Here is a 15,077-nt window from a genome sequence, read left to right as displayed (position 1 = left end):
GTAGAGGAATCTCAGTGTCACGTCAAGAATACGAACGTGGTATGAGTCAAAATATGCATGGTGTGTGTGTGTATGTATTTCGAATTTTATGCATGTTGTTATGTACTCGAACGGCCCCCACTTGCTGAGTATTTCCCCAAATACTCACCCCTTACAACCTTCCCAGATAAATCCGAAGATAAATCAGAGAAACAGGTCGAGGAAGAAGAGTCGAACCAGTTTTGGGGCTGGTGAAATTATTTAAATATCGAGAATTATGCTGCAAGATTTAAAATTTTAGTAGGTTTATTTTAATTGTAAACGCTTCCGCAATTTATTCAATTTATTCCGTTGTAAAGACAATGATTATTTTTTGGCGAATTTATGAAATAAACTGGTTTCGGTTTATACTGTGCTACGAGGCTTGTCGTTTTTCGATTTTGTGATTGATGAGCGACGCCGGTGTCTAACCCCGGTCTCGGGGCGTGACAGTACTCAACAGTAAAATTGGGACGATTATGTAAATGGGGCAATGCTAAAAAAATTCGAGGAAACTTTTGTACAAATTCGTGCAAACGAGTTTGAACGAACTCGATAAACATCATCATTCATCGTTCCTAGCACAGGTTCAAGATTTTGCAGAAAATTTTGGTACTCCTCTCCTCCAGGTATCTATCCTTCAATTGTTCAAACAATTGCGACTGCGTATTCCTCATCCATCACATGCCCATTTCAGATGAACTTTTGTTGTTTAAATGTATCATCTCTTTATGCCATTATATGTTTGGCTAATGGTGCTCTCGAATATGGTAATATGTAAAATAAAGGCTAAATTTTTAATATTCTTGCACTTAAAGATATGGGTTTACCAATATTTACGTGCCCCACGATTTGAGAAACGCTTGAATTTTCTTGCATTACAGGTATGGGTTTACCAAGATTTATGTTGAGAGATTATTTCGAAATTTAGACAGTGTGAATGAATTTGAAGACATGTTTTCAGCGCTTTCTTTTAAGAAATGTTATTTCAAACAATTTAGCCACGGGGATAAGTGACTGAATTAAATCAGAATTCGAATGCTTTTCTTGAACTAATAATGTCATTGATAGGTAATATCCTAATTTAATTTTTGGTGATAGTCCAATTAGTAATTATATTAGCTGGCCAATTCAATGTTAAAGCCCAAATAGCTTGTAAAGGCCCAAGCCCGCTATGCACTCTCGAAATTCCTATAAATAGAGGATGTCTCTCATTATTCAAGGTATGCTCTCATTTTTCCTCTAAAGCTCTTGAGTTCTCTGAGTTTTCTCTGAATTGTTTACTGACTTGAGCGTCGGAGTGCCTACGCCGGGAATCCTCCCGGCGCTTCCTGACGAGTGTTCGTGACGCAGGTGACACCCAGCAATTAATCGTGCATTGTCTACGTGGATACGTTCACCAGCCAGGCGAGCTCGTTTACGGGCCAAGTGGACAAGTTTATTAACCAGTCAGATTTCGCGTGTGCAGTCTACGCGACTCATTTATTTTAGCTGCATCAGTCATATATATAGAGATGAAACACTGTCCATTATCAATTCAAATCATGTCGATCTCCGTAATTTTCGCATTATGTCCCAAGGGAAGAGATGATGAATCAAGCCCTCATCTTTATGTGGCGAATTGTGGTCCTGTTGTTGGACTTTCATATGAAATTATTGCATCTGTTTTCGGTACATATGGAGAAGTTAAAGGAGTCTATGCTGCTGATGAAAGTGGGACTCGGGTTATTGTTTCTTGTCAAGAGAAAGGAAGTGCTCAATGCGCTTTAGAAGAATTGAATGGAAAACCATGTTCTAGTCTTGGTGGTCGATCATTGCATATTCAGTTATTCTGTGCAATCACTAGATAAGGTATCTTTTGCCACTCGGCGGCGCTCTCCTGCTAATTTTGAGCTGGCGGTTACCTGTCGCCCATTAAGTGAATGAGATCAAATTTCATGTTGTGTTTTTTGTTGAAAAAACATATTTATCATGTAAAATTTCCGATGGCTTCTCTGAAAGTAACTAGTACTTCTGCTGTCGTTAGTAATTCCTGTAAAAAAAATTTGCCAGATGCACGAAATATTTTGCTGATGAAGTTGAGTTGGGGTGTGATTTTTGTGCCTAAAGTTTTGTTTATGTTTTTATTATTATTTTGATCCATGTAATGATGATAATTAACCTTGTTTTGGAGGATGCAGTTTTTTGTTGACTTTACCTTTCATCGTTTTAGATTAACACTACTGAATCAGTTCCAGTATCCACTTCAGCATTTGAACATTCCCGGACTTTTCTTAATCCATGACTTCATCACTGCTAAGGAAGAGGAAGTTAAGGATCACATCTCGGAGTAATGTATCAGCTCCTGATCAATATTTCGGATTTGCAATTCGCAAATAAACATGTGGCAACTTTTTGTATTATTTCTCATTTTCTCTTGCAGGAGTTGCTTTCGGCGGTTGATTGTCGGCCATGGAAACATCTCGCCAAAAGAAGGGTGCAACATTATGGATACGAGTTTTGCTATGATGTTTGATTGCCAGGCTATTAGTTGTTATTCCTTGTTCTTCTCTTTGTTACATGTTCTGTACTGTTAACCCCAGATAGAAATTTCCGTATTACAAATTGTTGTAAATAATTTCTTCGCAAGGTTACTTTTGTGCATCTGTTTACGTTCTCTTTGAAACTGCTATCGAATCAATATTTGGGTGAGCTTCCAGATTTTGTGTCACAAATACTTGAAAGAATCAGATCATTTCAAACACTTAACGGTGCTATTGGTGTCTCTCTCGATCAACTAAAGGCAAGGAATTATATTTAAAAACTCTTAACTTAAAGAACTATATTTTATTTATAATATGTTATCAGACTGTTACCCATATGTTCTTGTTCAATCAGAGTTATTCATCCTTCTCTGGAAAATATTAACAGTCAACGAGTATCTGCCTGGGATCGATTTGTCTCCACATATAGACACTCATTCGGCATTTGGAGGATCAATTTTCAGCCTTTCACTCGCAGGCCCTTGTATCATGGAATTTAGAAAGTACACAACCAGCACTTGGCAGGGGAAGCCCGCCTCAAGTGCTGGAGATAGCGAGGATCAAATATCTCAAGAAAACTTAGATTTTGTGAGGAAATCAATTTATCTTCCACCTCGATCTATTCTGTTGATATCTGGAGAGTCGAGATATGCTTTGCATCATTACGTTCCACACCACAAGGTTTGATGATTTTTATCAATATTGTTGGAATTGACTGACTATCATGTGCTAGTTTTTCAATAAATTTTATTCCTCGAGGATTGTTTATGCGAACTCCGTGACCTGATGAAAAGAAAAAACTTCTTTTGTTATTTTACTTATCCATGCTAAAAAACCAGTTTCATATTATAGTCATTAAGAGAACGTAAACAGATACACAAAAGAGTCGATGTAATTCTTGCCTGAATCAACATGTCGAAATTTCTAAATTATAAATCAAATCTGATTTTTTTTTTGTGTTGTGGAAAAAAATGTCAAATTTATGTGTGTTTCTTGTATGCAAGAAAGTGTAAATTTTCCAAGTTCGGTCACTTGACAATACTGGCAAGGGTGTTTTCATCTTTGATTCGCAGGATATTACGAACAGAGCATAAACGAAAGAATTGGAAGAGAATTCTTCTCTGTTGTGCTCTGTTCGTACCTATAATTAGGCCACCCGTTCTGCCCATAATTGGGTCATTTGTAAACTCCACGCTCCAGATGTTCATTCCTGGGCGTGAGAGGGGTGTGTTAAATGTCCCACATCGGCTAGATAAATAACCTTTGAGTGGCATATATTGGCTTGGACAATCCTCCCCCCTTGAGCTAGCTTTTGGGGTTGAGTTATGTCCAAGTTCCAATCTTTACACAGGAGGGTTGTCACCAAAGTAAGATTCGTACAAAGAAAGGAAATTGATTATGAGCAACGAGAATTAATGAGATCCAGTAGCAAATTGAGTAAAAATAGAGGCACCAATACATGTAATGAACGATCGTGCACCCGCACTCTCCCCAAGTAGCAACGTATTCAACGTTGATTACCAGTAGCCAAATCAACTTGATAAAAAGCATTATAACAAAGACGCGAACTTCACAAGCTTTAGTTCTTCAACCATCGAGGGCTGCAATATTATATAATACGCCTCATGTGGTTAAGGAGCCGAGTCTGCAAATGTCCCCTCGACAAAGAGGGCAAACCCTGAAATCATTGCACAAGTAGGTCAGGTAATATCTGATTTTTTTTAAAAAAAAAATTGCCCTTGAAGGAGTGAACACAGGGTGCGTAAACAGAATAAAGCTAAGAAAAAAACACCTGTGAATTTCTTTGAGCCATTTATCCACACATGCTCTATGGTATTCGTGACGGCAAGGCAGTATCCTCATGCTATCTCCATCCTCGTATTCAACAAGGCATATGTAACATCTGCTAACATTTAAGGTGCAAGGGACTTTAAGATGGATAGGGTAATGTTATTAAGTTCCGCAAAGAAACACATGATTTTCATATTTTCAAGAAAATTTGAATTAAATTGATTGCTCACTGTGCAGCTTCATCACTTGGCTTCCTTTTCAATTTACTAAATATTTTCAAAGGCAGTGACTCCACCACTTCGTTGGGTGCTGGAACGGATGCGACGAAAGATGCAGTGTTCCGAGTGGATAAAGCAACAGATTGCTGGTGAATTTCATCGAGAACCTAATTAAAATGTGTGTAAGATTCACCTTTGTAGCAGTCGGCTAAAAGATACTCGGGCCATGTAAACAAAGATGAGTGGAATTACCTCAAATAAAGCCTCTGCTAACATGCCGATTCTAGAGATGCTAGCCCTTGCAGTAGCTTCATCATTTGAACTAACCTCTGGGGCAGCAATGCGACAAGTGCAACGACCACCTAGATGCTGACCAGATAAAATGCAAGACCTGTCATGGCCAGAGAGATTCTCTAAACGGCTTCCTAGTCGTTGAAGTGCCCGTACCTAAGACAAGAATTGTTACATTGACTCGTATCATTCACAATTTGCATCTGCTGTCCTGTAATAAGCAGGAAGATTAAATACCATGTAATAAGCAGGAAGATTAAATACCTGAGATCTTATTCTTCTTCTACGTTCAATAAAATTTGATGGATGCTCCACGACATCATGGTATCCAGTTTCCCTAGCTCGTGGGATTTCAAATTCTTGATTTTGTGTACCATAAAAGGATATTGACATGTTTGATAAGGCATTACCAGAAGAAACCGGCATACTAATATCATGTCCATAGGACATCAGTTCCCCTGGTGCATCACCTGAACCTTGTCTCTCAGCAACTTGACTACCATGTCTCACTTCCCTGTTTTGTTGAAAACGATGTAGATCTAAATCAGGAACAAGTGATCTGCGAAGGACTCTGTCACGAAGCCTTCCAACGCTTAAGGTTCTGCTGAATCGAATGTTACGTTCTATTCGTTCCGGAGCAGCAACTCTTCTGTTGGCAAGTCTTAGTCCTGCACCATCTGTGTTGCTATTGTTTATATGAGAAAATAAATTCCGAGTACAGTCTATTCTTGCATCACCTCCACTGATCACCATGTCACGTCTAGAATTCATCCTTTGATTATCTTGCAAATTATCAGAATAATCAGAACCATAAGGACCGAAATGCAAATCATTAGATGCACAATGCCCACGCCTCATTCTGAAAGGTCTATTATTAAAACACGTAGGAAAGATTTCACAACCTTGTGACCTGATACGTCTGCTGACATGACTAACTTCTTCTTCATCATTCGAAATTGTGACATTCGTAGAAATAGTGGGATAAGGATTTGAGGAGCCCAAACTTTTTGCCCGGCTCAGCCGGAAGCTTAAGTTTCCAGGATAAAAACTGAAGCGAGAAAGGAAACGACTAGGAGGATTAAGTGACTGAGAAGACACAACTCGAGATGCATTCTGTTGACTAGACACAGGATCAGTGAAGCTTGATTCACCCCACTCATCGAGCTCGACATCAGAGGTAATGCAGTTCGTGTGATCATTTTGGTCAGCTATATCTTTCCTGTAAATTTCAGCCGAAACTTGAGAAGCAACTGTTTTCGACTCAGTCAGACAACAGACAGTGTTTCCATTCTCTTCACCAGGGCAATCAGATACCTGAGGTATGAATAAGCATAAGCATGAAATCTTCTTGCAGAAAAAGCGACATTTCAACAAAAGTCGTTAAATCTAGGCGATAAGAATTTGAACCCATTACTCTGTAGACAAGTAAATGTACCCAAGAGATTCAATAAAAGATTGAATGTTGGTCTAAAATGTCAGATAATTACACTACTAATTAAAAGGTAAAACTTGCGACATTCCTCCAGAGTACACGCAGGTATAACATAACATTTTCCCAAAAAGTCCCTCCAACCCCCAAAGACGACATCAACCCATATACGCGCGCATTACTGATAAATCCAAACACAAATCGGATTGCCAAAAAAAAAAAGTAAAATCTTTTGATTCGATCTAGCCACCTGGGTTTCATCATCATCATCGAAGCGATTTCCGAGGCAAGAAGATTTGAACAGCCTGCTTCTAGTGGACCGGTTCCTCCGTACAACAGCTCCAGATGACGGCGACGACGTGGCACGTGCATCGCACTTGCTAGCGGTCAACCCCATCTCAGCTCAAACTTTAAATTACATTCTCCATTCAAATAAGTAGCTTCACCATCTAGATCAGTTCCCGCAAAAAGAGTCAGATCTAAAGCTTCACTTTTTCTGAAAAAAATAATTGCAATTTGAAGAAAACGGAGTTGTACAGTTTAGTTGATGATTGTATGCAAGCAAGGAGCCACTGGCAATAATGGCGTGAAATGAGGCTGTATTTTGGGGATTCAAAATTGAAAATTGGTCGGACGCCATGTGTGCGCAGAGGTGGGGTGAAGATGGGGGACAAAGGGTATGGGTCCAGTCCAGAGGGAATTCAGCCCATTTTCACATTCAAACACAGCAGTGTTGAGCTGGCGTAGCCCAAAACTGGGATCGGGGCTTTGTTTGTGTCTTTTTTCTTTTCTTCTTAGATAAATAAATAAATGTGAATTTGACTGAAATTATTTTCAGAAATGTTTAATATTTTTTTTTTGGAATAATATGACTGTCTCGTATTTTTGTATTTATATACACACGTATAAAATAATTTTTTTATCCATATCTTTCAGTTGTATTATTTCCATATTACAAATATAATTTCAGATCCAAACACATAAAAATTTGTTAAATTTATTAGTTATTAATTCTGACATATATATAATAATATATTGCGATCAGAACACACACACACACACACACACACATATATATATAATATAATATCCGAAATTTTCTAAAAAATATTTAATTATCTAGTTATTCCTAATAAATTATACGTGACTAGAAAGATTGATATTGGCAATCTCCGAGTTTCTTAATTTTCATTTTGGATATAATTTCACTCTCTCTTTTCATAATAATTTTAAAAAAGGCCGATAAATTTTTAAAATTTTAAAATAAAATTTATTTGATATCATCTTCGCTTTGAAAACTTGAATCTCAATGACAATTTTGATTTTCCTGAGGAAATCCTTTGAGGTTTATACTATTTCCAAATGTCCTTACATTGATTATAATAAGTTGTTATTGGTATGAACAATCCCAAGCACAGAGTTTCTCTGCACCTGTATGACACCATCCCTTATTTGAATGCATAAAAGAATTATATAGAATTTTTTCTTCAATATATATATATAAGCCATCTTGTTTCTTCAAACTCCAAGAATACCTGTATCGGGCTGTATATATTCATACCAGTGGATGCTCTTGAGAATCGAAAACACGGTTATGACAAGTTTTGTCGCATGGGTATGGACAGTCGATCTTCTGAAACGGACTTCTGTCATAAAACCAATCTCCCATTGCTTCAGCAATTGTCTGCACCACAAGTTTTATTGGTGTTAATGAATCTGAGCTGACTCGAGTGAAAACAAGGGGTAAATAAGTCATGAAACTCGTGATGAATCTGTAACCTTGTCGTTTAATGCAGGAGAGTCGGCACTGTGCCACGTTTCTTGCATTTCAGTTTGGCAGTGAGCATAGCACGAGTTGACGAAGTATCCTCTTGAAGTGGAGGCGCCTATTTCGGACAACGCATAAAGAAACTCCGTTCGGAAACCTGAAAAGTATTCGTGGTGAGAGACAAAAGTCATCTGATGCAAGGTGGCAGCCAATTTTTCTCGGAAATTCTCTTTCCGCCCAAGGTTTGAAGTCAGGAAAATTTTGAATGTGTATCGGGAATGAACAGGTTAAAAGAAACAATAAATGTTTTCAAGATACATAGAGTGCTTGTGGTCATAGCAATAACCTTGCATTGTTTTGAGTTGAGAGCCCGAACATCTAAGTATGTCGAGTTCGCAGTCGTGCCAGATACCACGAGGATCAGCTACACCAGGAGCCAAAATGTTCTTTATCTGGCACATGCAAGTGTAATCGGAAGATAATAGAGTAAGAAAAATCAGGATTCAACAGAGGAGATTCTCCCTTCCTCGTAGGAGAATTTTTTAATTAGTTGCATTCTGCTTGCTTCAAGACAAACAAAACTTGAATGAAAGAACTAACAATCAAGAATTTAGAGAATCTGAGGTCAGAAATAAGTGCTGACCTGCCACGAGTCATAGGCTGCGTTTACAATGAAAAGGGGTGTCCGAATTCCTTGCACAACGTGTTGTGGGAAGAAACACTGCAGTATTTTAAGTTGTACAATTACGTGAGATCATTTATTCAGCTATAAGGGGAAAAATTACTCGATAAACATGATCCTACCAAGCCAGGACTCAATCTTGAGGTACAAGAGGCGGGCAAATTCTTTGCTGATCCCTGAATCCAAATAAAATATGAAACTTAGGCTGAAAAGAAAAGTGGAAATGATGGGGGAAAAATAAATAAAAGAACATCATATTACATGTGTTCTAACAACATTATTATAGAAATTTGCGATATGCAGTCCTCCAGAAACATCTCTCCTGTTAAAAAAGAACGGAACATCGGCGCCAAAGAAAATAAACAACGATATATGCTTCCATGTTTGAATTAATTATTTCTTCGGTTATTCGAGTCAAGATGAAATCTTACGCATTGATAAAATAGCCAGCATCCGAAAAACACTTTACTCTGGTGCCCTTACGAAAGAGAGCTTTGAAGCTATCACAATGAAGAATCGATGTCAATCCACCAGCCGAGCATCCCGATAAAATAGCCTAGATTTTCAGGAAAAAGAATCATTTTTATTTGCCAATTCCAAGTTGAATGAAGGAAATGACTAGTGTAATTTTATTTGAAGGAAACATGATACATTTTCAGCATTCTTCATTCCACTGGCGAACAAGTCCTCCATCACAGCTAGAAAGACTCTTGCTCCTCTGTAGTGGAGATTGGTAGCCTGATCGAAGAATAAAAAACATAACAGTTAATCCACTTTCAACTTCTTGAAATCCAAAAACAATCCAATCGAATGTAACTCACGGGATTTACTGCTTCTATGTCACCTGTAAATGATGCCCCATCACAGTATCTAACCTTGATCCTGTTCCAATTATAAAAATCTGGTGTTTGGTATTAGAAACATGCAATTTATCAAATCATTCCTCAAGTTCTTAAAATTTCAATATTCAGGATTGGAATTCTAACGACTAAATATCGACACTAACCGGGGTTAAACTGGGGCTTGTTGCTCAATATCCCAGAAAATGCGAGCTGCTGAACCATTTGCTTAGAGGAACCTAACCGAGTATTCTTACGTGCGAGACAAGTCGTAACATTGTTGCACCATCCTCCTCCCTGAGTAATAAAAGAACATCAATTGGATGATATGCACACATTTTGTAGCCATCCAAGAACTCATAGGAAACCTCCAAGAAAACCATGGCAAAATATACACCATTTGACACATATAGATCGATCCATACAAATTTAACTTCATATACTATATACAAAATAAGTCGTGAGTAATACTCCAAGAGCAAGCCCCGCTAGAAAGACTCGGAAATAGGACCCGTTGGTGATCATTACCTTAAGTTGGCCTTCAAGTTTACTATATTCGAAGGCATACACTCAATGTCAGATCAAGTAGAAGGAGATTGTCCCCCTTCCTCAAAAAAAAAAGGAAACTAAGATTAACTGTGTAATTTTTCAAGAACCGCAAGTTTTGCAATTCGAGATCTATCAAGTCACCCCACCATGGCCTCCTTCCCGAGTTCCTATCTCAATCTCCTACTATCAAATTATACCACCTTGTAAACACACTTTCTAATCTAATCCTCCAAACATCTCAACGGACAGTAAATTATGCGGGCGTTGGTGGATAAGCCAAGGCAAAAATGATTTTTCATTAGCTGAAAATATTGGGGCAAGAACAAAGATAGATTCAGAAAATGATCCCGAAGTTCCGAAACTGACTTAAAAGAATGCAATCACAAGAATTTCAATAGCATGCAACCAGAGGACCAACCTCAATCTGAATCAACCAGCTGTTAGCTCCAGCTCCAGATCCTTTGTCAAAATGATATGCCGGTGGACTTCCATCCAAACAAACTGCAAATTACAGCCATAAGATGTACTTAAAAGTTGCATAAGTTTATATATTCAACCAGAAAACACTTGACAATTGGTTTCCATATATCAATTTCGTATTCTTTTACCAGCTCCTTTCGCTACAGCACTCTCAAGATAAGTGATATCTACATTGACGCACTCAATTCCCACCACCACCAGCATAAATACCAGAATGGGCAGCCATTGCTTTAATATTCCGCTCATTGTTCTGTCCATTTTCCATTCAAAAATCACCATTTGAACACGAAAATCATGAAAAAACTGAAAAATATGGTCGATAAAACAAAATTTTGAAACCAAACATTGAGAAATAACATATTCTCCAATCTTGGAAACCCATTTTATGAATCAAATTTCATCAAGAGAAGAAGCTTGAATTTTTACCGTGGGTTTAGCCGTTTAAGTATAGTAACAGCTTTTTGAACAATTAAGTCATAATAATTTGGGATGAGAACCCAATATTCTTCGACCGACACTTATTCTTGCGTAAACTATTTGGTTTCTTTCACTCTTTCGTAGGGTTTATGTAGTTTTTTTAAAGGGCAATCGGGTCGAGACCCGACCCAAGCCATCGAAAAATTCTGAGCCATCAAGAGTCTTATCAATTAACGCGTTGTGCATTGAATAAACAGTGCAAAATGATGGAAGGGAAGTGGAAGCGACGGAATATGGGAAGATGAGAGCAAATAATTTCCTTCATTTAGTAAATTTCTTTTAATCGTTATGTTTGTGAGATGACAAAGGCCTTATTAAATTCATGGATTTGCTTTGCAATTTGCAGTTCATTCATGCTAGTAATTGGAGAGTATGGCCGTATGGGTAAGGCCGGGATTTGGGGAGAGTTCTCGGTTTGTTTGGAAAAGCGCGCAGTAAAAGCTGTTGTTATCGAACTCCAAATTGATGATGACGATGATGATTTCGAGTTCGACATCGATGTGATCAGTCTTCCTCTGACTCGAAATAATAATAATTAAGTTTTTCAGAAAATAAATTTTAAAATAAATATTTTTGTTTTTATTTATGAATATTTTAATATAATAAAAAATGTTCGAATTTTCATGTTTTCGATAAAAAAAAAAAATAGATAAAATAATTCGAAATGTAGAAACTCGATAAAAAAAAATAAGGAATATATATATATATATATATATTTTTTTTATTAAATAAGTTTTTAAAAACTGATATAAACTCATCAAATTATGATAAAATCGGTTTTTAGTATTAAAAAAGAATCAAGAAAACAAGAAAAATATCAATTTCTTTTTAAAATTCTAGGATACCTAACATTCAAAATGAGATAAATAATTCCAAATCCCACCAAATTCAAAAAAATCCAAGGAACCAATCACACTTAGTGATTAAGATATTATAGGATAGATCGATAAAAAAAAATAGATAAAATAATTTTAAATATAGAAATTTGATCATATATTATTTATGACGATTGAAAAAAAAAACATTTATATCTGAGTCGAAGAGAATATCAGTAATACAACTCAAAACATGACTAGATGAATGATGGAATGGCAGTTGTTACAAGGATTGGAGAATTGAATGCGAGTAAATTCAATGGATACAGTTGGAGGAGCATGTTGGTTCACGCTTTCTAAAATTATTATTATTATTATTATTATTATTATTATTATTATTATTATTATTATTATTATTATTATTATTAGTTTAACGTCAGAATATGAGAGAACCTCGTTTTATAAATTATTGGAAAACATGGAATTTGATGGGAAATAGTACATTTTGACGACTGGATGGGCACGAGGAGCTTGCGGATCGGTTTATATGCAAAATGATTATGTGATGTTTTGTCATTTCTATATATTTGAAGTTATCTTTATCTAATATCTCAATCTCAAATTTAAAATGTATCATTATGACTAATTATAATTATTGACAAAATAATGAATGTCGGAATTTTCACCTTTGATGCGTGAAAATGTATCACTTCCAAAAAAAAAAGAAAAGAAAGAAAGAAGCTTTCTTGTGTTTATGTGAATCTTATCTTATCATCATATTATAAAAGTGAAGAACGCGACTTTGGAAAAAGGACCGTAAACTATTTGTATTGTTATTGCACAAACAAATATGCGAAAGCAGGAGCTATAAATATTTATCTTTCTCTTCTTATGTTGACGCGTTGAATGCCGTTGGTTCATTTATGCACGCCGCCCCTTTTTTTTTCTTTTTTTTTTTTGCCATTTCAATTTTCCATATACACAATTTTATTTTGTTTATATGTTTTCCGTATAAAAATAAAATATGATTATCACTACACCTCATTATACCATTGTTAGTTGTCTGATTTGATAAAATATCTGAGAATTGTATATATGATCTTAGACAATCTTCCTCCTTAAGTTAATTTTTTTAGTTGAGTTGGTTTCAAATTCCAACCATAACAACCATGGAATACAACCCGATTAGCATTTTGGATAAATGGTTTTTTTTATATATATGACCACAATGTTCATTTATGGACGCCGCAAGTCCTTTTCATAATTACGTTCGGCGAGGCATCGTGGATTAAATTAAAATGGAGAAAGTGAAACTCTTTTTGTTTTCTTTCTATTTGAATTGACCCCATCGAGACAGAGATGTATCGGCTTGAGTTTTGAAGTGATAATTTATGTAATATATTTACATTTAAAAAAAAAAAAGAAAATGAAAGAGGAAGGTATTATTGTTTCCTAAGACTTCTATTTTGCAATTTCTTTCTTAATAAATTAATTTAAGAGTAAATTATATAATCTAGCAACACCGCGCAATATAATAAAATCTATTTGGCATTGCATACTACATGTCGCTAAATTAGCGACGATTTAGAGAGAAACCGTCGCTACTTAACGATGATTTCTTCACAAACTTTTGCTAATTAGGGACGGTTTTACACAACCGTCGCAAATTAGCGACGGGTCTCGATGGTTCACATGCAATGTCGCTAATGAGCAACGGTTTATCATAAATTATCGCTAATTAGAGACGTTTTTATACTAATATTTGTGATGGTTTGTGTATAAACCGTCGCTAAAAAATGATTTTTTTTGTAGTGAAATAATGTATAATAAATTGAAAAGTTATTTATCATATCTAAGATAGTCAGTTAAGAAAAATACAGAAAAATTTGATGAGAAAATGCTTAGATTTATTATTATTCAAGTGCATCGACGTACATGTTCCGTGCTTATACAATATTTTATAATTAATTTGATTTATATTCAAATATTGGTTATATAGTAATTATAAAAATTAATGAAGGTTCAACATCAATTTGAAATTAGTACATTTTGTAATTTGAATTGATGATATTTAAATGAAGACAGAGCATCATTGTAGAAAACAATGAAAGACTAATATATATATATATATATATATATATATAGAGAGAGAGAGAGCGCATGACACTAAATCGGTAGAGTAGATGCTATCTGTGGGACAGTGCCCTCACAGGATCTCAGCCATTGATTTTACATAGTGATTAAATATGGGCCTTTGATCACTCCATCGGATGTATGTGTGTTTAAATCTGAACCTTTGATCAACTCATGGGGGCAGTGCTTCACAAGGTAGGGTGAAATAAACCCACTAAATCTATAGTAGAGATTCTTAATAATACAGGAGAGAGACATAAAATTAACTTTACTTATCTATATAATATAAGGACAAATTTTGGGGGAAAAAAATATCGATATCTTCTAGTAAACTCAATTATTATATATTCACATGACAAAGAAGCCAAACGCAAGTTTTACTTTCCAATCTAATTCATTCAATTCTACAAAAAATAAATAAAAGAGAGCTTCGTGCATTGATTGAAAACGACTAGCTAGGTTTCAGTATGCGGTACTGATTAAATCTTATCCACGAAACTAATTAAATAGCAGGTATCATTAATAAGATTTTGTTTTTTTATAAGCAAAATTATATAAAATAAAATTGTATAAATCAATCCTTTACATTTTATTGTGATGTCATTAAATTACTTTTTTTATTCAAAAAAATCGTACTCATGGAACCTCGATATACATTGATTTCGTCATAAATATTGCCACATAGTATGCACCCTGCATTTAATTGTCTACTTAATTGTCTACAAAAGTGGGCTACACTCGATAATTCAATAACTTTTATTACACGAATATATCATTTATAATAAGTTCATAAATGTATTTTCATCGATTTTAACACATAATGCGACCCGATGTGCCACGTATCTTTGCCTACTCTGATAATTCAGACACATAGTAAAAGACTATTTTCTAATCTTCTTGCATATTATAATAATCGATATCTACATATATAACTTATTTGTTTTCAATTTAGCTCAGTTGAGATTAGAAATTAGAATAAAAAAGTTGGGTATATAAAGAAATATAATACTCTCAAATTTATTCAGATTATTAATTTATTTTCATCATCATCAACCACCCAGCCAA

The 15,077-nt window shown here is 35.5% G+C and overlaps 2 protein-coding genes and 1 pseudogene across 3 annotated transcripts; 1 reads left to right on the top strand and 2 right to left on the bottom strand.

The window, feature by feature from the left end:
• Nucleotides 1-476: 476 nt before the first annotated feature.
• On the top strand, nt 477-2,686 carry LOC140827963 (alkylated DNA repair protein ALKBH8 homolog; annotated as a pseudogene).
• Nucleotides 2,687-3,917: 1,231 nt separating this feature from the next.
• On the bottom strand, nt 3,918-7,042 carry LOC140825102 (uncharacterized). Of its 2 annotated transcripts, none has more exons than XM_073186642.1 (6): nt 6,520-7,042; nt 5,105-6,154; nt 4,802-4,996; nt 4,562-4,695; nt 4,333-4,443; nt 3,918-4,218 (listed from the first exon to the last, which is right to left on the bottom strand). In XM_073186642.1, the coding sequence occupies exons 1-6, from the start codon at nt 6,664-6,666 to the stop codon at nt 4,164-4,166; spliced, it is 1,692 nt and encodes a 563-aa protein (XP_073042743.1). In that variant the 5' UTR covers nt 6,667-7,042; the 3' UTR covers nt 3,918-4,163. The 2 variants fall into 2 exon arrangements, with proteins under 2 accessions (XP_073042743.1, XP_073042742.1); XM_073186641.1 differs by having other exon boundaries at nt 4,562-4,716; nt 6,520-7,034.
• Nucleotides 7,043-7,623: 581 nt separating this feature from the next.
• On the bottom strand, nt 7,624-11,335 carry LOC140825103 (pectin acetylesterase 8-like). Its single transcript, XM_073186643.1, has 13 exons — nt 11,014-11,335; nt 10,716-10,837; nt 10,526-10,608; nt 9,726-9,855; nt 9,541-9,620; nt 9,371-9,457; nt 9,151-9,275; nt 8,981-9,041; nt 8,842-8,895; nt 8,681-8,758; nt 8,384-8,489; nt 8,049-8,194; nt 7,624-7,953 (listed from the first exon to the last, which is right to left on the bottom strand). Exons 2-13 carry the CDS (start codon nt 10,831-10,833, stop codon nt 7,825-7,827), a joined length of 1,197 nt encoding a protein of 398 aa, XP_073042744.1. The 5' UTR covers nt 10,834-10,837; nt 11,014-11,335; the 3' UTR covers nt 7,624-7,824.
• Between the last annotated feature and the right edge of the window lie 3,742 nt (nt 11,336-15,077).

Source organism: Primulina eburnea, chromosome 3 (genome assembly GCF_022965805.1).
Source record: "Primulina eburnea isolate SZY01 chromosome 3, ASM2296580v1, whole genome shotgun sequence".
Taxonomy (NCBI): domain Eukaryota; kingdom Viridiplantae; phylum Streptophyta; class Magnoliopsida; order Lamiales; family Gesneriaceae; genus Primulina; species Primulina eburnea.
The sequence above is the reverse complement of the archived record's forward strand: the minus strand, read 5'-3'. Positions and strand labels throughout refer to the sequence as shown.